Raw genomic sequence first — 26,160 nt, 5'->3', positions numbered from 1 at the left:
CACTTAAATCATTAGTATTTCAGACTAGTGTTCTCCTATTTTCTTTCAAGTCAAAGTTATCCCTCTTTCCCTGTTGTTGTTTATAATGGCCACACTGTGTGGGTTTCACCTAGCCACTGGATTACAGAAATCCTTAAGACAGTAAAAATAAACTTTGTGTTAAAGATTGACAATAAATAAGAGAACTCATGTTTGTGAATAAAAGACAGAGACAATAGATCTAATAGTTATGAAGCAGAGGGTGATTCTCTAAAGGGTGGTAGAGCCGCGTTCAATGTAAAATGTTGGGACAGGTCTCAGTCAACACTGGCATAGAATCTGCCTGTGATTTACCAAATATAGAGTGGTCTGCAGATCTTCAAAAACATTCCTGGTCTTCCTGGGGGAAAAAAATCCTGGTGCTTAGTGCTTCCCCAGGGTCACAGGTGACACTATACAAAAAAAGAGCTGAGGTGCAGAGACTTTATTCTGCAGCCTTACGGAGCAAGTCTGAAGCTTATGATGGAGGTGTGAAATGGCAGGTTCCAACCCCTGGTACAAGCATCCTATAGCCCAATGAGGACAGAGCACTTACCAAACATTTGCTCTAATGTTAAAAAGGAGCATTTTAATATCATTTATATCTTTTAATTACTTGTTTAATTCTGAAGAAAATAGGGCTTACTATATCCTTCATCCCAGCAATCTTTCCAGATGTCTGTGATCCTTTCCTTTGTACTCCCTTCCAGATGTTGTCCTTCCCATGTTACGTCAACTATTTTGTACATCTTCAAAAAACCCTATAACTGCCGTAACATCAACTGTTCTGTGTAGGCCTTTCCACCATTCTGAAAACAGGTGTCCCCTGACCTAAGCAACTCAGCTTTGGTGTGACAGTTGCCAGGCTCAGCAATGTATCAGCATAGATCCAGGGCTTGGAGCCTGGTGGATCACAGCTGAGTATTTGTTGTCAATATTTCAAATCTGGTTGTAGTCAAAACAACATATTTATCCACACAGTCAGTTATAGGGTAACAGTGCACCCACGTCCAGTGATCACAATATGATTGAGTTCAACTTGAAATTTGATAGGGAGAAAGTACAATCTGATGTAGCAGTATTTCAGCGGAGTAAAGGAAATTATAGTGGTATGGGAAGGGAGTTGGCCAGTAAATTGGAAGGAGATGCTGGCAAGGATGACAGCAGAGCTGCAATGACATGGGATTCTGGAAAAAATGAGGAAGGTGCAGGATAGATGTATTCCAAAAATTACAAAGTACTCAAATGGCAAGGAAAGTCAAAGCTAATGTAAAAGCAAAAGAGAGAGCATACAACAAAGCAAAAATTAGTAAAAAGACAGAGGATTGGGAAGCTTTTAAAACCTCACAGAGTGCAACCAAAATAATCATTAGGAGGGAAACAAAATATGAAAGCAAGCTGACACACAAATATCAGAGTGGATGGTAAAAGCTTTTTCAAGTTAAAATAAAAAAGAGAGCTAAGGGTGGATATAGGACCAGTAGAAAATGAGGTCAGAGAAATAATCAGGGTGGGGGGGGGGGGAAACAAGGAGATGGCAGATAAACTAAATAAGTAGCCTGCATCTGTGGAAGACACTAGCAGTGTGCCAGATGTTGAAGGGTGTGAGGGAAGAGAAATGAGTGCAGTTATTATCACAAGGGAGAAGGTCCTCAAAAAGCTGAAAGACCTAAGGGTACATGAGTCACCTAGACCAGAGAAACTGCACACAAGATTTCTGAAAGGTAACGGTAAAGATTGTGTTCTTTCATAAATCATTTGGACTCTGGCATGGAGACAGAGGACTGGATATTTGGAAATGTCACTCCACTCTTTGAGAAAGGAGGAAAGTAGTAGACAGGAAATTATAAAGCAGTCAGCCTGACCTCAGTGGTTGGGAAGATGTTGCAGTCAATTGTTAATGATGAAGTTATAGAGTACTTGGTGACACAGGACAAGATAGGACAAAGTCAGCATGGTTTCCTTGAGGGAAAATCTTGCCTGATGAACCTGTTGGAATTCTTTGAGGTGATTACAAGTTGGATAGAATAAGGGGATGCAGTGTATGTTGTATATTTGGACTTTCAGAAGGCCTTTGACGAGGTGCCACATTAAGAGCCCACGGTATTACAGGTAAGTTGCAGGCATTGTTAGAGCATTGGCTGATTGGTAGGAGGCAGCAAGTGGGAATAAAAGGATCTTTTTCTGGTTGGCTGCCAGTGACTATAGTGGTGTTCTGTGGGGGTTCTTTTTATGCTGTATATCAATGATTTCAATGATGCAATAGATGACCTTGTTGCCAAGTTTGAAGATGATACGAAGATTGGTGGATGGGCAGGTAGTATTGAGGAAACAGGTGGGCTGCAGAAGGACTTAGACAGATTAGGAGATTGGCAAATGAAATACCAAGTTGGAAAATGCATGGTCATGCACTTTGGTAATAGAAATAGATGTGCAGACTATTTTCTAAATGGGGAGAAAATCCAAAAATCTGAGATGCAAAGGGACTTGGGAGTCCATGTGCAGAACACACTAAAGGTTAACTTGCAGATAGAGTTGCTGATGAAGAAGGCAAATGCAATGTTAGCATTCATTTCAAGAGGTCTAGAATACAAGAGCAGGGATGTAATGCTGAGGCTTTATAAGGAACTGGTGAGGCCTCACCTTGAGTATTGTGAACAGTTTTGGGCTCCTCATCTAAGAAAAGATGTGCTGGTATTGGAGAGGCCACAAGAATGATTCTGGGAATGAAAGGGTTATCATGTGAGGAACATCTGATAGCTCTGATTCTGTACTCAGAATTTAGTCCTGAGGGGGATCTCATTGAAACCTTTTGAACGTTGAAAGGCCAAGACAGAATAGTTGTGGAAAGGATGCTTCCCATGGTGGGAGAGTCTAGGACAAGAGGGCATAGTCTCGGTATGAAAGGACATCCATTTAAAATGTGGAGAAATTTCTTCAGTCAGAGGGTAGTGAAATTGTGGAATTTATTACCACAGGCAGCTGTGGAGGCCAGATAATTGGGTGTATTTAAGGCAGAGCTTGATAGGTTCTTGATTGGACATGGTATCAAAGGTTACAGGGAGAAGGCTAGGGAGTGGGGCTGAGGAGGGGGAAAGAAATGATCAGCCATAATTGAATGGTGCAACAGACCTGATGGGCCAAACGGCCTAATTCTGCTCCTATGTCTTCTGGTCCTGGATAGTCTCGTGCCACTGGTGAGCTCATTCTTACTGTCCATTCAGTGAGTAGTGAACAGGTAGGATCACACATGATGCATGACATTCTTTAATGTTTATCAACATCACCTGCACGGCCCGTACTTTTTTGGAAAATTATGTTAGAACATGGCGATGCACCAAACCAGTTCAGAGTCAAAGGCACAGCAGGTGTGGTGCAAGATCTCAGCGGGTCAAGCAGCACCTGAGGGAAGAGGGCAATTGTCGACATTTCAGGTTGAATCCCGGCATCCTCTGTAAGGAGGTTGTGCATTCTCCGGGTGCTCTGGTTTCCTCACACAGTCCAAAGACCTACCGGTTAGTAGGTTAATTGTAAATTGTCTGATGGTTAGCTTAAATGCTGGGTGATGGAGGGGCCTATTTTGCGTGGTATCTCTAAATAAATAACCACGCAACTGTCATTACCTCCATCCACTCCAGAACTAAGATCACTCCAGCTTCAGCCAATGAGCTGCAGATGATACACGTGAACATGTGTATTCTCAGTCCATGTTTCAAGTAGAGTTGAAGCATACAAAGCAATAGGTGTTACACAAATCATTTTTCCCTGGATAGAGATATTGAATACTAGAGGGCATACATTTAAGGCAAGAGGGGGAAGGTTTAAAGGAGACGTGCAAAGCAAGTATTCTAAAACAAGAGAGCGCAGTGGGTGCCTGAAATGGGTTGCCACAACTAGTGGTGGAAGCAGACATGATAACGGCATTTACGAATATAGACAGACACATGGATAAGATCATGTAGTAGTGGAGGGGAGTTAGGCATTGTGGGATGAAGGGCCTGTTCCTATGCTATACAGTTCTATGCTCTATACACAAAGCAAGGTGCTTCCCTACCACTGCACAATTCCACCTGTCCTACAATAAGGATCCGGCCAGAGCTCTAGCAAACGTGGACTATCTTCCATACCTTGGGAGCAACCTCTCAGTAAGAGGTTTTCATTAATTATGAAAGTTACCTCTGTCTCCAGTGTGCCTACACAGTATTTGGCCTTCTAAATTTGTGTCAGAGGCACTTCTCTGCCAAGTTCTCGAACTTCATCAGGGATACCGTCTGTTCCAGGAAAAGAATGCTCAAAGATCAAGATTATCAACCTAGGCTGAAACTCATGATCTTCTGGGGAGTCATCTCTTCCCTCTTATCTGCAGACTCATGTACTATCAAGAGCTGGCACTGTACACACCAATAATATCCTCCAAATCCACCAGCAGGATAAGTGAAATAACAAGTTGTCCTCTCCCAGCTTTGAGACTAGGGTTACACTCAGCCAGCTCGAATGCGTAGGTTTTTATCATCTGGCTTGTGCAACACCAGATTCTCAAAATAGGTACTGTACTCTGATCTCCCTCACGGCAACAGATTTCCAAGAGGAGTACCAGAAATACCAAACCTACTCTATTTCTTTTTTGGTATATGTTGAGGGGAACAGAGTCAATGACACTAATGGTTCTTTTCTTTTATGTTTCATAACAGCCTATGTCTTTTTTTTCTGTAGTTTAATTGGTCTATCTTGTTAGATTAGTTTTTTTTGGTGGGGGTATATATATATTTTTCTCCTTTCATGTTAATTTGTCTATATATAATATTTGTATCCTGTAAGATTGGGAGGTTTAATATCCATGTATTAATGGAGTTTATATTTATATATGACAATTACAACAATGTAATCCCAATAACTTTGTATGATTTTTATGGTGTTAATCTTTATCATTACGATACCAATAAAAAGATTGAAAAAGGAGTACCAGAAATAACAGATTACCCAAAGTCTCTGCAAAGATCTCAACTCCTCCTAGTAAGAAAAATGCAGCATCCTTCCTGATTTATGGAAAGCAGGACCATGATTGATCCCAATGAATGATGAACCCTGGATGCTCTGAGATTCTTATCAAACGAGGCTAATTAGGTTGAAATGACAACCAAATGGGGGCAACCACCACAATTGCAGAGGCAAATTTATAAGGAGGAAAGGGAGAATGGTTGAAAGGCATTTATGTGACTGAAAATAAATTTCATCCAGGGGGTGGGTGGGAAGCAATGGTAGACACAGAAGTACACACTTAATGGTAATTGGATGTGTACTTGGAAAACCAGGAACTACAGAGCTACAGATCCAGTGCTTGGAGGTGGAATTAGGCTGAAGAGTTTATTTTTGATCAGCATGTATGCAGAGGTCTGAACCACCTCCTTCCATTTCATAAATGATTTCTATGATTCTAAGGATCTTTACTGGGAACATTCAGAAGATCAGAAAGATGCAGGGGTAGGAATACACCACCTCCTACACTACCCATCACCGCTACCATCTCCTGCCCAGCCATTAAGCAGCCTGCACATCTCATGCTGGTCTCATTATCTTACACAGAACTGAAGTGGAAGCACATCATCCTCAATCCCAAGAAAGAGCTGAGAAATATTAAGACTGTAACCACAGTTCATAAGGTACTTTCCGTGCACTGAGACATCCCCAGACCAAGATGATGTTACCTAAATGCAAGACTCTTTTTGTTTGTGTGTAAAACTCTGCACTCCATCTAATACTATTGCAAATATAGGATTAAAATGGTCTGCAAATTTCATTCAACAAAGCTGCTGTCAAATCTGTGCAGAGTAGTAAACAGAAAAGTTTTCTCCATCATCAAACAACTGGGGGGGGTGGGGGTTAGGGGGGTTAGGAAATTGAACTGGAGTAGCCACAATCACAATGTGGCTATGGGAATAGGCCAGAGGCTAGGAACTGTGTGGCGTGAATCTCACTTTCTAACTTCCCAAAGCTTGTACTCCCCATCTACAAGACTCAAGGAGTGTATTGGAACACTGTCCACTTATCTGAATGAGTGCAACTTCAACAATGCAGAAGAATGCGTAAACTCTTCTTGGGCTTTGTTTTTAATGCTTAGGAAGCTCAACACCGTACAGGACACAGCAGTCCACCTGAGATGCACCCCATCTACAACCGTTCACTTGCTTTGCCACTGGCTCCTCTACAGTAGCAGCAGTAGGTACCCTCTACAGGATGCACTACAGCAACTCCCAAAGACTCCCGAAACAGCACATTCCAAGCCCATGGCCTCTAGTAGCCCGAAGGACAAGGGCGGCAAAAGGACGGGAATCCCGTCACTTGGACGTTGCCCTCCAACCCGCACACTATTCTACCTTTGAGGTACATTATTGTTCCTTCACCATTCTTGGATTTTGCTTCCTGAACACTTTTGGGTATATCATATGGATTTTGAAAATCATGAAAACTACCATGAAATTTCCCTATCACACAGCATTTTTTTAAAAAAAAATCACCTAGTTTCAATCCAAGTCAGAATATCTGTGGGCAAGATTAAGGAAGGCATTTTTGTTGGTCCACAAATCAAGCAGCTCATCAATGACGGGCAATGTGAAGAACTTCTAGCAGGACCGGGGGAAAAAAAATCACATGGAAGGCATTCAAGGAAGTTGCTGAAATTTTTTTGGCAACTGTAAAGCACCAAGCTACATGCAACTGATTGACAATCTCCTTCAAGCAAACAAAACCATGAAGTACAAGATATCACTAATGACTCATTTTCTGCATTTCCATTTAGACTTCTTTCCTGCAAAGCTTGGTACAGTGAGTTACGAGGATGGTGAAAGGTTTCACCAGGAGATTATGGTCATGGAGAAACGGTTTATCAGGGCAACTGGAATCCATCAATCTGGCTTATTTTTGTTGGACACTTAAGTGAGAATCCTCAGACACTGAGTACAAATGAAAATCATCAACAAAACATTTTCAGCTTAGTTGAACTATTGGAAAGTGTCAGCACTGTTACACAATTAAACACATTATATTCAATAAAAGTTAATTACTTGTTTCTCCCAATTCCTACGTGATATAAGTAGACTGAAATTATATTTGTGTTCAGCTTCAAGTGGTCTATCATAAAGAAAAAACAATTCTGAGGAGGCAACACTTCTGAAAAAATGTGTTGTCCAGTGCTATCAGCATTTGTTTGTCACCTTCAGAAAGGCACGAGCGTCAAGTTTATGTTGAACTGTCTGTTCTTATTTTGTTCCGCACTGGGAATTTTAGTTTTAAACATATTTAGTAGCAGCCCCTCAGAAACTGCTGATTTGCCTTTCCTTCCATTCAGAGTCTTTAACTCCGGAGGAGAAGGCCCCGAGTCCTCGGCTTTGCTTGTTGCTCGGTGGCCGGGGTGGGGCCGAAGCGCTCGGCAGACGATGGGACTCAGGAGGCTGTATCGGAGGGGCTGGTCGGAGGCTCGAAGCTTTCAGACAGACTCAGAGTCGGCTGTGGTCGGGTGCTTCCAATGCATCGACAGTTGTCAGCGCCTGGAGGTTTATGGCAGGGAGAGTTTCTCCCTACTGCCGCCTGCTATCGGGGACTATCAGGAGTTGATCGGAACTTTGAAACTTTTTTTACCGTGCTCATGGTCTGCTCTTTATCAAATTATGGTATTGTTTTGCACTGCTGCAACTATATGTTATAATTATGTGGTCTTGTCAGTGTTAGTCTTTGGTTTGTCCTTTTTTTTGTGATATCACTCTGGAGGAACATTGTATCATTTCTTAATGCATGCATTTCTAAATGACAATAAACGAGGACTGACTGTCCTCATAATCTAATCTAAAGTAAGTAAGAGTCTGAAATTTCAAAGGAAATCCAGTTAGGATTTATGGAGCATATGAGAGTGAAAAGGTTATGGGAATTGGCACTGATGGGAACGTTTTGAGGGACAGCGATGGGCCAAATGGCCTGCTTTATGTCATATGAAAACATTAAATCCTTTTCAATGTTGGGAGAGTACTGAGCCCTGTATAAAAATAAGTTATTTTTATTCTCTTTATATGCAACGCTGAATCAAGTAAGTTAAAAAGAAAGCCACATATATTGATCAGTATTATTGCCAGCACATAATGAATTTGAGCTAACTATTTTTCACACATCATTTCCTTCCTCCTTTCCTGAAAGTAATTTATTCTCCACAGTCCATTTGCACAGGCATCAGCGCCAAGACTGATTAAATAACCTGCTGGTATCTTGAAACATTCAGAAGAAATTGCTGTACAGCAGGGGTTCCCAACCCAGGGTCCACAAACCCCTCGGTTAATTGTAGGGGTTCATGGCATAAAAAAGGCTGGGAACCCCTGCTATACAGGGATAAGGAACTGAAACTTAAAGTGCATCTGTCAACAAAAAGCATGTCTATCATTACCTGAGTTACGATTAATAAATCAGATAAAGGACTAAAATAGCAATAGTTCTGGTCTGAAAAATAAAATTTCCAGCATTTTTAGTAAATCCTTAGACCTTTATACATGTTCCTTTGTAATAACCAAGACAGAATTGCAATAATATTGAATCTTGCATTTGAAAATGTCTCGCCTGCAGTGCCTTATAACAGATAGCTTTCACTCAGCAATATTTCACAGTTATTTTTATACTTTGAATAAAAATGTTTGCACCCAGAATAGCACTAAAACTAGTTTACTGCAATGCCTCACTCAGATGACCAGTTTTGCAGCAAGCCTGTGTGCTAATTTCCAGACGTCATGTCCAGAAGGTAAGAATTAATGAATGGTAAAAGTTTCCAGTCATTTGTGACTATATCAACCTTCACAATATCATCCATTTGTTCTAGTTGGAATAAAATATTGATGCGCGGGGGCAGGAAGAGAAAAACTTTGTAAGATTCTGGTTCTGTACGTTGTGAGACCACGTACTTCTGAAAATGTGACTGTACAAGCTCACAAAGAGATCTTTGGACCGTCTTAAAGCAGAAACGACTGAGAGCAGATTGGGTGGATTCAGTTTGGATCAATGATGCCCACAGCTTGTTAAAAAGGCTAGCCTTGACATCCGATGGCCAACTGAGAGGCACTGGAAAGGGCAGGAAGAGCCGTGGGAAATCAATGTCAACAGGCTCAAGCTGACTGCAGTAAGTGTCACCGTCCTCTGTGGTAAAGATGGCGTTGGTGTGTAAAGTGAAAGGGAAGGGTAACCGAGGCTTGAACACCAGGGAGAAAACGTGAGGCTCTTTGTTGAAGAGAAGACAGGGTACATGAAGATCACTCAATGATTCATAGTGGGAGTTCTGCAAGTCAAAGTGTACAAGTATGGTAAAGAGCTTGTGAAAATGAGGATCAACCTCCTCTGTAAAACTCAAATAAAATTTCTGTTCAATTGTAGAAACAAATCCAGGATCATGAAACTGATCCAAGTATTGCTCAAAGTAATCTATTTGGAGGTCCTGGTCACTGGTTTCTCCAGGAGGACTGACAGTGGGAGAATTGTCTTCTGGAAAAGGAGTCAGCTGTAGTACTGGGTGCTTAATTGGAAGAATGGAGATTGAGGAGTCTGCACTTTCTGCTATCAGGGAAAGTGAGCGCATCTTGGCCTGACTACAGTTGCCTGGTCCTGCTGCCACAACCCCTGCCAGCTTCTCGCCAGAGAGACAAGTGAGTAGCGCATAATACAAGTGAGCGTGGTCCTGGATGTCGATATCTTGGAACCAGAGGTGGATGTGCTGCAAGAGGTCTGCCAGGTCCCTGAAGGTGGGCTCCAGATTCTGACAGTGCAAGATGTTCCTGCACACGGACAGGATGGCATTCCCCATTCGCCAGTCCCCCCGCTCACACAAGTCGGACGCCTGAACGACTCTCAGCAGGAACTGAATGGTTGCCTTCTGCGCTATTGTGCTTTCTTTGGCCACTCTAGCCAGGATTTTGAGGTTCCACATGAGATTAGAAGGGGTCAAGTGCTGAAACGGGAGTTCCACTACTAGCTTCTGCAGGGCCCCTGCCAGTGAAACAGACCACTTACAATCTTCCAATAGGTTCTGGGTGCTATCTAAAAGGTTTATCATATGTGGAGCTAAGCTGCAATGTTTTTTGTACAACTGGACCATATGGTTAGTCCACTGTGACATGTACTCTTCATTAGAATAGAAATGTCCCACAAATATGTACATGGCTTGGAAAAATGTTACTATTCGCTCCCTGTTTCCACTAATGTCTACCAGTTTGTACAAAGACATCAGATAATCAAAGATCTCAGTGACCCCTCTTTCTTCATCTGTACTCTCAAGGCACACAAGACTCAACAGATTGAGACGAGCCAGCATTGTACTGCTGTCGTTAAAGAGGGTGGGGAACAGGCAATTCGCCATCCTTGAGGTGAATGTAACCGGAAGGTTCTCCTCCAGGTTAGAGTTAATGGGACGGTTTTCAGGAAAGTGGAGCAGACAGTCCATGTAGAAGAGTTTGAGAGGAACGTTGAGCAGTGGGTGTTGGGCCATTACGACTAGTTGTTTCAAAAGGAGGTTCTCGTCCTCACCTGTGAAAAGGCTGTCAGTGAAGGTTGTTTTCATGTACAACATGGTGTGCAGTAAGGATATATCCATTGTCCCAAACAGACGCAATATCTGTGACCTGAAAATTGCTGGAGAAAGTGAGTGCACCATAATTACGACCTGGGCCAAATCTCGAAGCAAGACAGCTTGAGATACTGGAGTCAGGAGGAAGCATTCTTCCAGCAGTAATGATATACAAGACTTCAACTCCTTTGTCTCATCAGCAGAAGTCATCAACGAGAAATTAGTTGTTATAGTGACAGCTGCCAAATCACGTTGTTTCTCCATCACCTTCCACTTGATTTCCTCATTCCGTACCAGCATCTCACGAATGGCCCCCTCAGAAGCACTATGCACCTGTGAGAAGGTGTGAATGGCATTTTTCAATGCCTGGCTGTACAGCAGTGTGTAGGCTTGGTGCAAGGGAGTCACCTCTTCTTTCCGCAGGGTAGACAGAAGCTCCAGTTTCCCCGACAGGAGACCTGGATAGCAAGTTTCAAACTCTCGAAGGCAGTTGCACGCCATGGCCCTGAGAGGCCTAAAGTTCACACCGCTTTTGTGATCGTTTGAGTCGCACACCACATTGAACAGCTGCTTCATCAAGTTCTTCAATACCTTCTGATCACTAATCAGATGGTCGGTGGAAATTACCACGGTGGTTACAGACAGCAGTAGATGGCATTTCAGACTAAGTAACTTAAGTACCAGCGGCAGCTGCAAATAGATGTTGAAGATTGATTCCACTGCCCTTTCTGCTGACTGCGAGCTGGTGAACAACGAATTTGGAAACTCCTGAAGAATGCCCAGAATCTGCACCTGAAATGGAAATAAACACGTCAACACAAGAAATTCTGCAGATGCATGAATCCAGAGCAACACACACGAAATACTGAGTCCTGATGAAGGGCCTTGGCCCAAAACACCGACTGCTTATTCCGCTCCATAGAGGCTGCCTGACCTACTGAGTTCCTCCAGCATTTTTCGTGAGTTGTAAATATACACAGTTATCTTAAAAATCACAAGTTTGAATGCAGACACAAGTACTTGTGAAGGCTATTGGAACGTTGACCTTTTACAGAGCGCTAATGAGACCTCACCTACAATACTCTGTGCACATTTGGTCTCCATACACATGGAAGGATATACAAGCATTGGAAGCAGCACACAGAGAGATTTCAATGTTGATTGCTGCAATGAAGGGAGATGGGCCAGTGGAGTACAAAAGAAATTTATTTATTTATTTATTGAGATAATGCTGAATAGGCCTTTGAGCCGTGCCTCCCAGCAAACCCCCAGTTTAATCCAAGCCTAATCATGGGACAATTTGCAATCACCTGCAAACTGCTACGTCTTTGCCTGTGGCGGGACACCCATGTGGTCACAGGCAGAACGTACAAACTCCTTACAGGCAGTGGTGGGATTGAGCCAGGGCCGCTGGTACTGTCAAGCACTGTGCTAACCACAGTGCGAGAGGTGATCGTATTGAAACATAAAAATTTGAATGGGTTGGGCAGGATGGCTGTTGGAGAGGCTGTTCTCCTTATGGAGTTATCTGGAACTAGGAGGCATAGCTTCAGAATAAAGGGCTGTCGATCTCAAAGGGAGATGAGGAGGATTTTTTCTTTCAGTAGGTAGTGTATCTCTGGAATTCTCTACTTCAGAACTGTGAAGGTGGATTCATCGAATAATTCAAGATGGAAACGACAGATAGATAAGGGAGGTAGAAGGTATGAGAGAGCATGGGGAGGTGATGCTGAGTCCAAGATTGGATCAATCCACTAAATTGACAAAAAATGTTCAAAGGCTTATTTCTGCTCGTTTCTTGTTTTGATATGTTCTGTTCAAGTCAAGTCACTTTTTATCGTCATTTCAACCATAACTGCTGGTACAGTACACAGTAAAAACAAGACAACGTTTTTCAGGACCATGGTGCTACATGAAACCATGTTGCATCTTCCATAAAATTCTACGGTTCTTTCAGAAGTCCATTGAACATTTTTATCCAGAACCATCAAGAAGCATAACTAAAAGTCCTAGACCTTGGAAAAAGGGAACAATCTTGTATAATATTACTAGGACATAAATTAGGTAAATCAGGAATCATCAACTGGATGTGAAAAACTTGTATTTCAAAAGGCTGTATACTGTAAAAGTAAGGAGTGACTGTTGGTACCATTAAGAAGTTCTGGGGATAAGCAAGTGTGAAATGTTGCTAGGCATCTTGATTTCAACATCTTGAGGATGTGGGGAGAGGGGTCAACACCTAGGGCAGCAGATTAAGGTGTGCAGAAAAAAACACAATTAACTTGGGTTTAAAAACTACAAAAGGGCAGATGGAAGTTAACTGCAGGACAATGGTTCGTCCATTTCTAGATTCTGCATTCCTCGTGTTTGCAACATTGAAAGACAGCAGAGATAATGATGTGGTTAACTTTACATTGCTGCTTTTTATTTTCAGGATTCATATCTTCTGTGGGTTGCAACTCTGAGAAAATCTGAACTTGAACTGACTGCAAAGTGTTAACCTTGGTGAAAATATATTATATTCTGTTTCCTGGGGTGAGTGGACTTATGAACAAATGTCTTTCCTTAAAAAGTTATGAACAAAGAAGTCAAATCGATAAAGCTCTGGGATTAATCCTTGACTACTGCTAAATTAACAGAAGTTATTAATTAGGGGATTCTCCAAGAGGACCACAACCTTGTCGTAGAGTTTAGAGACTTGCGTGTCTCAATGAACTGGAGAGCTATGTTGGCTGGAGTCGGGGCCTTGTGCTTTGACTCTTGGTAGGGTAACCCATGCCAAAAAGATTAAAGGGTAGGGGCCAGACTAAGAGTGGTCCACTGGTCCTCCAGGTTCAGGGGTTCAGCTCAGGGCTAACAACCCTGACTGTTCAAAAAAACTGTTACAGATACAGCAATGAAAAATGCCATATCTGTGTGCAACGGTCTTCCTGGGATCTGCATGACTGATCATAGTGAAAACTGCGAGGAAGCTACTGGCACGATGAAGGAAGCCCCGAACACCACCTAGACCAAGGCCAAAAGTGGTTTTTGGAATGTACGACCCCAAAGGGTGGAGGAAACGCGGGAGACCAAAGACAACTCGGCACCATACCGTAGAGGCAGAAATGAAGACCCTGAACCACACACCGGGGCACAATAGAGAAGATGGCCAAGGACAGACAAACAGGAGGACCTTCATTGCTGTCCTGAATGCCAGCAGTGTAACAGACAGTAACTAACTAATTATTAAATAGGGGAGAAAGTTAACCTCACTTCCCTTTACCCCAAATTTTGTCCAGCTGCAGTTTGTACAAGTGTGGACATCAGATGACATCTCAACGTGCCGAATCTGCAGAGGAGTTACCATTAGCCACTTGGGTGAAGTTTCAGAAGTCAGTCCATGATGGTGAAACTACAATAATGATTAATATCTTAAGAATAAAATAAATGCATTAGTAAATACAGTAATTTGTTAGTCTGTATACATTTGATATATGAGCCTTTCTAGTTTAGGACAGAATTATGTGGTACCTTTATATTTTCACCCATTTTCTCATCCGTAAGGATTCTCAGTAGATCTTGCACAAAGTTCTCAGCTGTTGTACTGGCAAGAAAACGTGTTGGGCTGGCACGGAATGCAGCGACCTTCTGGGCCCATTCGGAATGAGGTGACACTGCCATGGCACCAAATAGCTACAACAGAGAGGAAGTTACAGCTGACAAACACATTTGAAATCCTCCTTCTCGATGTCCTCACCCACGATACCGCGCAATTATCTCCAGGGAAAGAGAGGGTGGGGGGGGGGTAGTAATTTTAATAGTTTGCTAAGTAATCTTTAAGTGCTCAGGTTACTTAAGTGCCTAATATGACCATTCTAAGGTATGACTATGTTCAAAGAAAAATTTATTGCCAGCGTACATATATGTCACCGCATACAAGCCTGAGATTCTTTCTCCTATGGACATTCTCAGCAAATCTATTGAATTGTAACTGTAAATAGGATCAAGAAAGAGCAAGAGCACAGAAGATAACAAAAAGTGTAAGTGCAAATAGCAATAAATAACAAGACCATGAAATAACAAGGTAAAGAGTCCTTAAAGTGAGAACTTGGTTGTGCGAACAACTCAATAGGTGAGTGTAATTATCCTCTTTTTTTCAAGAGCCTGGTAATTGAGGGGTAGTAACTGTTCTTGAACCTGGTGGGGCAAATCCTGAGGCTCCTGTACCTTCTTTCCTGATGGCAGCAGCGAGAAGAGAGCATGTCCTGGGTGGTGGGGGTCTCTGACGAGGGACACTGCTTTCCTGCGACAGTGTTTCATGTAGATGTGCTCAATGGTTGGGAGGGCTTTAGTCGTGGTGTACTGGGCCATCTATCACTATTCTCACACATTCTATCACTCATTCTCAGCTGAGTATTGTGGAATAACATTCACAAGGGGTCTGCAATCCAGGTATAACCCAAGGGGAACCAAGTTTTAAGAACTTAAGAAACAGTGGGGGAAAAATTGCCTGTCGCCTCTCCACCCCATCTACTCCACCCATTGAACAAAGTGATGTCTGAACTTCCCATCAGTACGTCTTTCAGTGACTGAGGATCTAGTGACTGACCCTCCACAGCCCAATGGAGCAGTAAATTCCAAAGACAATCACCCTTGGTTCTTGTCTGTCTCAAACGTCTGATCTGTGACCCCAAGCCTAAGCAATCAAGCCAGCAGAAATATTAACTCCACATCTACCTTGCCGAGCTTCATGTGAGGCATGAAATCACCTCTCATGTTTCTAAACTCAAGTATTGTCTTGTGGAACACAAGTTCCCTTCTCCCTTGGGTCCTCAAATACAGTGAAAACACATAATCCCTGCAGATTTCACACAATTCAAAGTGACGATAGCAACAGCACCAATTTAGAGCTTGCTTTCCAAAGGAGTAAAGCAGCCCCTTATCACGTGCACACATAATTAAAGCTACACAAACAGGCATTGAATTTTCAGACTGCCAGGATCTGATTATGCAATGTTAAAGTGGTGAGAACGAGGTTTAAAAAAAAAGCGCAATTCAAAGGAAATAGCTTGGTCACAATGTAATTGCTGCTACACAGACAAGCAATCTGTTGTTGGAAATACCTTATCATTCTTCTGAGGACCTACGGTAATAGGTTGGGCAACAGATTACACTAAATTGAGCGAACAGAGACAATTACAAGTGGTTTTAGCAGATAATGCAATTATCTCTAAGAATTTGTATTTGTTATGCTCCAAATATTTATTTTTATTGAGAAACAGCGTGGAGTAGGTCGAGGCACACTGACCTGCAACAACCCATTTAATCCAAGCCTAATCAGAGGACAATTTAAATTGACCTACCACCTGCACATCTTTGGACTGTGTAATGCCAGTCATGGGGAGAACATACAAAATCCCTTACCGGCAGCAGTGGGAATTGAACCTGGGTCGCTGGTACTGTAAACCGTTGTGCTAACCACTACACGACCGTGCTGCCCCAATGCACTGTCCACTTCCACGTGCATTCTGAAGACTAATTTCTGTTTTTAGTATATCAGGCCAATCCCATCCTGATGCAGGTACTACGACTAGAAACATTAATTCTATGTCTCTCTCCACAGATACTGAATGTTGACAGCATTTTCTGTTTTTACTTCAAATTTGTTGTATTTATAGTTCTTTTGTTTTGTTTTCAGATCACTGTTTCGTTTTGGCAACATTCATTGATCCCTGAAGATGGCAACACAGGTATGCAAAGGTTGGAATGTATGTGGGATACTGGCCCTCATGTGTCAGGGCAATGAATACAAGAAGCAGGGAGAGGTTATGCTCTAACTTCATAAAACATTGCCCAGACCTCTGCAGCTCAGTGTGCAGTTTTTGGTCACCATGTTATAGGAGGATGTGATAATGTGAAGAAGGTGCTGAAGAGATTGACCAGGATGTTCCCTGGGATGGTGCAGTTCAGTTACGAGCAGAAAAAGGAACATGGTTGAGGTCAATAAAATTATGAGGGCATAAGTAGGGTAGACTGCAGGGAACCTTTCCCTGTATCAGAGACAGATGAACCTAAAAGGTCTTAAATTTACAATGTAAAGGGGAAGAGATCTGGAGGAGATCTGAGGGGACCTTCTTCCCCCAGAGAGTGGAAAGTACCTGGAATGCATTTCTGACTCAATGGTTGAAGCTGGGTCATTAACAACATTTAAGAAGCAACTGAATGAGTACTTGAGTCACCAAGGCAGAGAAAGCCTAGTACTGGGAGATGGGATTAAATACAGAGGGCTGCCTGCGGGTCGGCAGGACCAGTTCGACTGAATGGCCCACTTCCATGCTGTGTGTTTCTATAACTCAATGATTTGGCTTACAGGGTCTGCTGCAGGAACAAGCAAGTGTGGGCTCTGTGATTGATCAAGGAGGGACATCAGACATCATGTTAGGCTACTTCTGGTTTCACATTGGGTAATCTCCAATATTACATGTTCATTACTGGACATCACCTGTTCCAACTCCTTCCTTCTGGTAGGCGCTTTAGATCACTGTATGCCAGGACAAACAGGTACAAGAACAGTTTCTTTCCGTATGCCATCAGTCTTATGAACACTTGAATTTTAGTCTATTATAAACCAAGTCCACCTGTACACACACAGGTATACCTTATTGTATATAGTTCACGATTATTTGCACTATTGTTTTGTTTGCTTTTTGATTCTGTACAGCGAGAGCTCAGGGAAACCGGCATCAAATTCCCTGTATGTCTCCACATACTTGACGATAATAAAGGATTCTGATTCATTAATGCCTCAAACTGCATGTAACTGAGATATGAATTTTGGTTCATAGGATCTTATCCACACTGCTGGGATTTCTCCTCTTTTTCCAGATGCTGGATGATGCCTGTCTAATTCCACCAATTACTGTTTAATGTATAAAAGACCATCATAGGAGCAATTACCTAAAATATTTTATCAATTGCTCAAATGTGTGTGCATATATAGTTTGTGTGTGTGTGTGTGTGTGTGTTTTTTAAAGGGAATTTGTTATATGTCCTTTAGGTGTTTCAGAGATCTAAGGAGGCATCATATAAAAGCATTATTTTTAAAAGCACTATATTGTTGAATTTAATCAAATTATCATGGGTGCTCTGGTTTCAAAGTACATTTATTATCGAAGTATGTATACATTATACAACCTTGAGATTCGTCTCCTTACTGAGAGCTGCAAGACAAAGAAACCCCAAAAGAACCATTAGATAAAGACTATCAAACCAAGTGAGCAGAGAGAAAAGAAAATCGTGCTAACAACAGAAGTAAGCAAATAGCATTCAGGACTGAGGTTTTATGAAGGACACAGAGCCGGGTATCACTGCAGCCTGAGCTGGATACAGCTTCAGTTCAGTGCAGAGCCAAGTAAATGCCACGGGACCACAGACAATGAGCCGGGCCTCCCTGCAGCCTGAGCAGGCCACAGACTCAGCTCAGTGCAGCGCGGAGTCAACGTTGCGGAGAATGAGCAGAACCAAGAAGATCGTCCAAACACTGGGTCGTTCTTCGCCCTTGGACAGCTCTGGGACGCAGACACCGCCGCCATGATCCAGCTCGCACCTGACCTTTCCAATTCGGCCAGCTGTTTAAATCGATCAGACATCGGGACTTTCCTTGCTCCCGCCTCTGCTTGCCTCTCCATTGTTAGTGGTGATCGTTATTAATAAAGTGTTATTAATAACGTATTCAGTAGTTTTCTTTGTTTTGGAATTTGCCATCGATAAGTAGTCACCGGGCATCACCAGCACCATCTTAAACCGGAACTTGTGTAGCTCGGTCAAGTCAAGTCATGTCACATTTTATTGTCATTTCGACCATAACTGCTGGTACAGTACACAGTAAAAACGAGACAAAGTTTTTCTGGACCATGGTGCTACATGAACAATACAAAAACTACACTGAACTACATAAAACAACACAAAACTACACTAGACTACAGACCTACCCAGAACTGGGAGAAATTGACAGGCACTTGAGAGACAATGGATTACAGGGTGATGAACAAAGGAAAGGGACTGATGAGAGCACAGAGACTACCAGAAAAAAATGACAGTACAGCAATACAGCAAGTAGAGCCACTACTTCGTAACCACTAGAGATCCAGATTCAATCCTGACTGCAGGTGTTGTCTATATGGAGTTTACACATTCTTCATAAGGTAGTGTGGGTTGTGCTCATGTGCTCTGCTTCCCTCCCACAATCCAAAGATGTTTAGGTCGAAAGGTTAAGTGATCCCTGTAAATTAACCCCCAGTGTGATGGTAGACGGTAGATTCTATGGACTTAGTGATGTTAGTAATTTCAGCACTGCAGTGTTAAGGACAACTACAGAGTGAATTTAATAAAGGATTAATGTAGGATTAGTTTAATTAGATAATTGACAATTTACACTATGACTGTGAGATTAAGCACAGCTCAAACGCTATATTTAAGTTTGCTGACGACACTGTTGTTGTAGGCATGAATCAGCATGGAGGAGGGAGATTGAAAATCTGGCTGAGCGGTGCCATAACCACACCCTCTTACTCAAAGTCAACAAACCCAAGGAGCTGATTATAGACTTTAAGAGGTGGAAGCCAGAGTTCCATGAGCCAGTCCTCGTCAGAGGATCAGAGGTGGAGAGGGTCAGCAACTTTAGATTCTTGGGTGTTATCATTTTGGGCGACTTGCCCTGGGCCTAGCACGTAAGTGCAATTACAAAGAAAGCATGGTGGCACCTCTACTTAGGAGTTTGTGGACATTTGGGATGACATCTAAAACTTCGACAAATTTCTATAGATGTGAACACGAGGAAAGTCCTGATGAAGGGTCTCGGCCCGGAACGTCGACTGTGCTTCTTCCTATGGATGCTGTCTGGCCTGCATTTTGTGTATGTTGCTTCTATAGATGTGTAGTGGATAGCATACTGACTGATGCACCAAAGCTTGGTATGGAAACATCAATGCCCTTCACTGGAAAATCATACAAAAATTTCTCATGGCCCTGTCCATCACAGGTAAAGCTCTCCCAACCATTGAGCACATCTACATGAAACACTGTCGCAGGAAAGTAGCATCCATCATCAGGGATCCCACCACCCAGGACATGCTTTCTTCTCACTGGTGCCATCAGGAAGAAGATACAGCAGCCTCAGGACTCACACCACCAGGTTCAGGAACAGTTACCATCCTTCAGCTATCAGGTTTTTGAACCAATGGGGATAACTTCACTCAACTTCACTTGCCCCATCATTGAAATGTTCCTACAACCAATGGACTCACTTTCAAGGACTCTTCATCTCATGTTTTCGATATTTATTGCTTAATTATTTATTATTATTTCTTCTTTTGCATTTGCACTGCTTGTTGTCTTCTGCACTCTGGTTGAACACTCTAGTTAGCCAGTCTTTCATTGATTCTGTTATGGCTATTATTCTATGGATTTATTGAGTAGGCCCACAAAAAAATCTCAGGGTTGCATACAATGACTTGTAGGTACTTAATAATAAATTTGCTTTGAACTTTGATGGTCAGTGGGTCAAAGAGCCTGTTTCTGTGCTACATGACTTCATGAGCTGGCACAGACCTGATGGATCAAATGACATGTCATGAGATTATAAAGACCATAAGACATTATTTATGTTACTGGAAGCATGAGGAAAATTGCATGATCAATGAATAATTTGACAATGCTAAAAGCCCATTTCAATTATGATCATAACTCAAAATACACAGAAAGTGCCCCAAAACTTTACCAGACCATAGCACTTTCACAGAATAAGCACAGGAAATATGGGGTCCTTCAATGCTCATACAATGATCCTATGAATATCTTGTAACTCAAGATGATTGCACAAGTTCCACTAACCCTCTATCAATAAATACACTATTGTTGTAACTCAAGACAAGGTTAAAATAAATGATGCAGCTTTCACTGTGGACTTACTGATGATAGTTGATTTCAAGCAGTACAGTGTTAAAGACAACTGCAATCAACCGCAGACTAAATCCAACTGGGTTGTATTGATGACTGAAGAGGGTGTTATGTCCTGTAACTCCGAAACATAAAACTAATTGAAAGAAAAACATGGAGCTGGGAGATGTGTGTGTTTAGTTTTGTTTTTACTTTAAACGAGACACGCACTTATGATGTGCTGGCGTGATGATGTACGCCATTCACATACTCTTATTGACATTCGAGCCACGCCACCCAGTGATGTCCTGATTTAATCCTAGCGTCATCATGGGACAAGTTACAAAGACCAATTAACCTACCAACCGGGATGTCTTTGGAATGTGTGAGGAAACTGGAGCACTCAAGAGGAAATCCACGTGGTCACAGGGAGAATGTGCAAACACCTTACAGGCAGTGGCAGAAATGGAACCCAGGTGACTGGTACTGTAAAGCGTTGTGCTAACCACTACACTACCATGCCGCCCTATCTTATACCAGTAATGAATTATGTAAAAAACAAATATTGCTTCATCAAATAACCTATTTACAGTATTACTCAAATATGACTGAAATATTAAATACACAACACTCCTCCATGCTTAGCATTAAACTCCAACTCAATATAGAATGCATCTCAACTCAAATATGAAACGTATTGCTCTCGAGTCATTATATACATCTCCACAATATACTATATATACCATATACTACAACTAATATTAGACATCCACAGCATAGTAGATTTTTTTTATTGTCTCTAAATCAGAATCAGAATCAGAATCCTTTATTATTGCCAAGTATGTGGAGACATACAGGGAATTTGATGCCGGTTTCCCTGAGCTCTCGCTGTACAGAATCAAAAAGCAAACAAAACAATAGTGCAAATAATCGTGAACTATATACAATGAGGTATACCTGTGTATGTACAGGGGGACTTGGTTTATAATAGACTAAAATTCAAGTATTCATAAGACTGATGGCATACGGAAAGAAACTGTTCTTGTACCTATTTGTCCTGGCATCAATGTCTAAAGATTTAATCATTGTGAAGGTTTTTTTTATACTTGTCGATTAATGCTTTTCATGACATGGGGTGGGGTCACTCTACTTGGCAGGTGATACTTGTGGTTGTGAAAAAATCTCAGGTTCTGGGGCCTCCTCCGTGCTGGTTGAAGGAGTTGACTCTGGGACTGCAGGAAATGGGACTGGCAGCTCTGGACACTTTTCTTCTGGGTGTGCTGGCACCCCAAACAGCGCATGGCAAGCTGCTCAATCTGCTGATTTATCCCAAGCCCACCAAAGCTTTGAGCTAACGCTTTCATTTTGATCACACACCTAGACGACTGGCATGTAGCTCCACATGGCTCTCAGCTTAGATGGTACAACAACGCTCAATCCCCACGTGGCAACCCCTGTCAAGGGCAAGTTCATTGTGATGCTGGTAAAAAAAAAAGGGGGAAACTGGAATTTCCGCTGCACATCTCAGTCTTTTTGTTGTCACGTAGACCTAAAGCAGTGTGGGGACTTTTTAGGCTTCCCTTTGTTGTAATATCTCTGCCGTAATAGGGATACTTTCCCTTTGCATTAGGGAGAACACATCAAGATGAGTGTCCTCTTTTGTAGATTTTTCAGGCAGTTCCTTTAAACAGGACAATCCATCAGCATTTCCATGATTAGTTGCCCTCTTGAATTTGATTTTGGAATTGTGTCCTCCAAGAAACAGAGCCCATCTCTACAATTGTGCTGCTGCTGTGAGTCGAGCGCCCTTCTTAAAATGGCCACTAGTAGTTGATGATCAATAGAGGGTAAACTCTCCCTCACGCAAGCACTGGTTGAAACATTTTACACCCCAAACCAGATTCAAGGCCTCTCTGTAAATCTGTGTGCGATTTTCCTCTGCAGTGGTAAGGGCTACGGGGCATTCACCTGCATCACTCATAACATGCGGCATAACTACACCATAAGGCGAGGCGTCACAGGCAAGATTCACTGGACAATGTGGATCATAATGTGAGAGTGCAGTGTCTGACATCACCATTTCCTTTGTCTTTTGGAAAGCCACCTCACACTGCTTTGTCCATTGCCATTTCTTTCCGATCTGTAGTGATCAGTTCAAGGGGTGGAGCAAGAATCTGTTATAGTAATTAACAAATCCTAGAAAGGACAACTGTGGCATGACCATAGAGCTTGGGGCATCCATCACTGCTTGAATTTTCTCAGCACACTTGTGTAATGCTGGTGCATCAATGGTGTTACCACAGTAAGTGACGCTTGCTAAAAGAATTCACACTTGTTGCTTTGGGCTCTGAGCCCGTAATCTTCTAATATTTTTAACACTGTCTTGAGATTTTGGAGATGTTCCCTGTCATCCTTACCAATAACAAGGATGTCATCCAGGTAACACTGAGTGCCTGGGCAACTTTGCAGCAGCTGGTCTATAGCTTTCTGCCAGAGTGCAGTTGCAGAAGCTACTCCAAAAATAAGCCTATTATAACGAGAAAGTCCTTTGTGAGTGCTTAGAGTCCTTCTTCCATCTCCATCTGTAGGTAGACTTTACTGAAGTGTTTTCCTCCAGAAAGATTTGCAAAGATATCTTCTATACTGAGCACAGGGTATTGATCTACTTCCAGTACTGGTCTGATGGTGACCTAACACTCACCACTGATCCTAACAGTCCCTTTCCTCTTGGCTACTGGAGCCACTGGTGTTGCCCATGGGCTCCACTCAACCTTGGGGAGAATTCCTTTAACTTCCGTGCGATCTAGCTCACTGGCGGCTTTATCATAGATACTATAAGAAACGAGATGGGTTCTATAAAACTTGAGTGTGGCATTTTCATTTAACACTATTTTGCCCTTAATATGTTTGAGTCTTCCAATGCAGTCCTTGAACCTTTCTACAGCATCATCCAGTACCTTTCCTAATTCACTTTCAGAAGACTCTCTTGCAGGGGATGTGGCCTGCAACTGGTGGATGGATCTCAAGGTTCAAAGTTCAAAGTAAATTTTATTATCAGAGTACATTATGTCACCACATACAACCCTGAAATTCATTTTCCTGCGGCATATTCAGCAAATCTATAGAATAGTTACAGGATCAATGAGAGCATAGAAGCCAACCAATTGTGCAAATGTAAATATAAATAAATAGCAATAAACAAATGAGAGCATGATATAACAAGATAAAGTGCTTAAAGTGAGATCATTGGTTGTGGGAACATCCCAACTGATGAGTGTGGTTATCCTCTTTTATTCAAGAGCCTGATGGCTGAGGCTCCTGAACCCAGTGGTGTGATTCCTGAGGCACACGTACCTTCTACCTGATGGCAGCAGTGAGAAGAGAACATGGCCTGGGTGGTGAGGATCTTTGATGATGGATGCTGTTTTCACTATGACAGCATTTCATGTAGATGTGCTCAAAGATTAGGAGGCTTTACCCATGATGTACTGAGCTGAATCCACCACCTTTTCCCTTCAAAGGTACTGATGTTCCCATTACCAGGCCACGATACAGCCAGTCAATACACTCTCCACTACACATCTATAGAAGTTTGTGTAAGTTTTTGATGTCATTCCAAATCTCTGTAGACTCCTAGTGAAATAATGGTACTGTTGTGCTTTCTTTGCAATTACATTTATATAATGGGTCTAGGACAAGTCCTCTGAGATAGTAACACCCAGGAATTTAAAATTATTGACCCTCTCTACCTCTGATAATCACTGGCTCATGGACCTCTGGTTTCCCTCTCCTGAAGTCTACAATCATTTCCTTGCTCTTGCTGACATTGAGTGAGAAGTTGTTGTTACGGTACCAGTCAGCCAAATTTTCTATTTCCCTCTTGAATGCTGATTCATCACCACCTTTGATACAACCCACAACAGAGGCATCACAACAAACTTGAATACATTGTTGGAGCTGTACTTAGCCACAGTCACGAAAACACAACAGATTTTTTTTTGCAACAAGAATCTGCATTTCCTTATGTGCTTCACCTCCCTCCCATCCCCCTCAGCGGGGATCTCTGTCTTAATTATAGGCTCCAGAATGGCTTTATCAATGTTACTGAATAAGCCAAACGGATACTTGTCAGAATGTGGACCCGTATGACACACTCCACCTCCAAGGACGTAAGGTGTAAAACTGAAAAACTTCCAACTCGTTGCAAGAAAACTAACCTCTTCCTGTTAGTTCCTGCAAAAATGCAACACAGTAACCTGTCACTGAAGGATCAACACAACTGAAACGCCAGCTAGGAATAATCAAAATAAACGCTTAATGATCGATACCTTCCACTCTATCAACTCACTCCACGAGTCTGAACGAGTTGCGAGCAGAAATGGTGGACGGGGTTCAACTACAACATTTAAGAGAAGTTTGGATAGGTACGTGGATGACACGGGTGTGCGGGTAGATGGGACTAGGCAAAAATCAGGTCGGCATGGGCGAGACTTGTTTCTGAGGGTCAGTGCTTAATGACTCGATGGCTCTGCCGTTGTTCCAGGCCAGTGGATTATAACCTACTAACAGACACAAAATGCTGGAGGAACTCAGCAGGCCAGGCAGCATCTATGCAAAAGAGTACAGACGATGTTTCGGGCCGAGACCCTTCAGCCGGAACTTAACCAACTCCCCCCTCCTGATCACCTCAAGAACCTCAACCCAAGTGACCCCATGACCATGGACTAGAACTCGTTTCCCCAGGACCTCCCGGACATAATGCAGAATAATTAGAGCCCCCCTCCCGACCACCACTTATCACTGCCGCCCAGTTCTGGCCACCTGAAGACGATTCCCTTTACCCCTTCCCCCCAAAACTTATCTCCACAAGCTTCTTTGCTCACCCGGAAAAGTAGCTCAAGGCAGACCCGAATCACGTGACTCCGCTGCGGTCACATGACGCGAGGGCGGTTCGCGGAAATGATGTCATCAGGGCAAGTTGCTCCCTCGGTAACCAGGAGGGTGTGGCAGCGCGGCATCTTCAGGGTGGTGATGTTAAGTGAGCACTTAATTTAAAATTATCTCCTCTGGTGGAGTGATTTGCCTGGAGTTCAATATGATACGGGTTGGCAACGAACTCCCACCGGTCTTTCTTGGTAGTCAGAATTATCGTGATTTTTAAAAACCTTAGTCTAATCTATTTGGAATATGTGTTTACCTGCAGAGAAAGGACGATGGATTTGCAATCTTTACCGCAGTTTCTTGATCAGCAGAACTGAAACCCAGCTGGGAATAATCTATTTAAACTCTTAATGAGAGCTATCCATCCACTCGCTCCTCGGGTGTGAAACGAGTTGCGAGCAGAACTGGTGGACGGGGTTGAACTGCAACATTTAAGAGAAGTTTGAATGGGTACGTGGACGAGACGGGTATCGCCTGGTTGCGGTAGATGGGACTAGGCAACAATCAGGTCGGCATAGGCGAGATGGACCTAAGGGCATGTTTCTGTAGTGCATTACCATTTCCATTTGATGATAAATTTAGGATGTCTGATGCGATTGTTAGTCACACATTGCAGAAACAGGCCCTTTGACTCATCAAGTCTGTGCTGGCTATTGGCATGCTAAATTTAGATATGCCCACCTTGACGCTAGCAG

General features: G+C 42.6%; 1 protein-coding gene across 1 annotated transcript; it reads right to left on the bottom strand.

Annotated features, from left to right (window-relative positions):
* Positions 1 to 93: 93 nt before the first annotated feature.
* Positions 94 to 25,469, bottom strand: ap5b1 (adaptor related protein complex 5 subunit beta 1). Its single transcript, XM_063033253.1, has 3 exons — positions 25,408 to 25,469; positions 14,120 to 14,281; positions 94 to 11,398 (listed from the first exon to the last, which is right to left on the bottom strand). Exons 2-3 carry the CDS (start codon positions 14,267 to 14,269, stop codon positions 8,768 to 8,770), a joined length of 2,781 nt encoding a protein of 926 aa, XP_062889323.1. The 5' UTR covers positions 14,270 to 14,281; positions 25,408 to 25,469; the 3' UTR covers positions 94 to 8,767.
* Positions 25,470 to 26,160: the final 691 nt, after the last annotated feature.

The sequence above is a fragment of the Mobula hypostoma genome, chromosome 25, assembly GCF_963921235.1.
Source record: "Mobula hypostoma chromosome 25, sMobHyp1.1, whole genome shotgun sequence".
Lineage (NCBI taxonomy): Eukaryota > Metazoa > Chordata > Chondrichthyes > Myliobatiformes > Myliobatidae > Mobula > Mobula hypostoma.
The sequence above is the reverse complement of the archived record's forward strand: the minus strand, read 5'-3'. Positions and strand labels throughout refer to the sequence as shown.

Excerpts from the sequence above, each read along its gene's own strand:
- ap5b1 (XM_063033253.1), bottom strand. The coding sequence starts at position 14,269 with ATGGCAGTGTCACCTCATTCCGAATGGGCCCAGAAGGTCGCTGCATTC. Across the intron at positions 11,399-14,119 it reads AAATGGGTGAAAATATAAAG|GTGCAGATTCTGGGCATTCT; the intron begins GTACCACATAAT and ends TTTCCATTTCAG.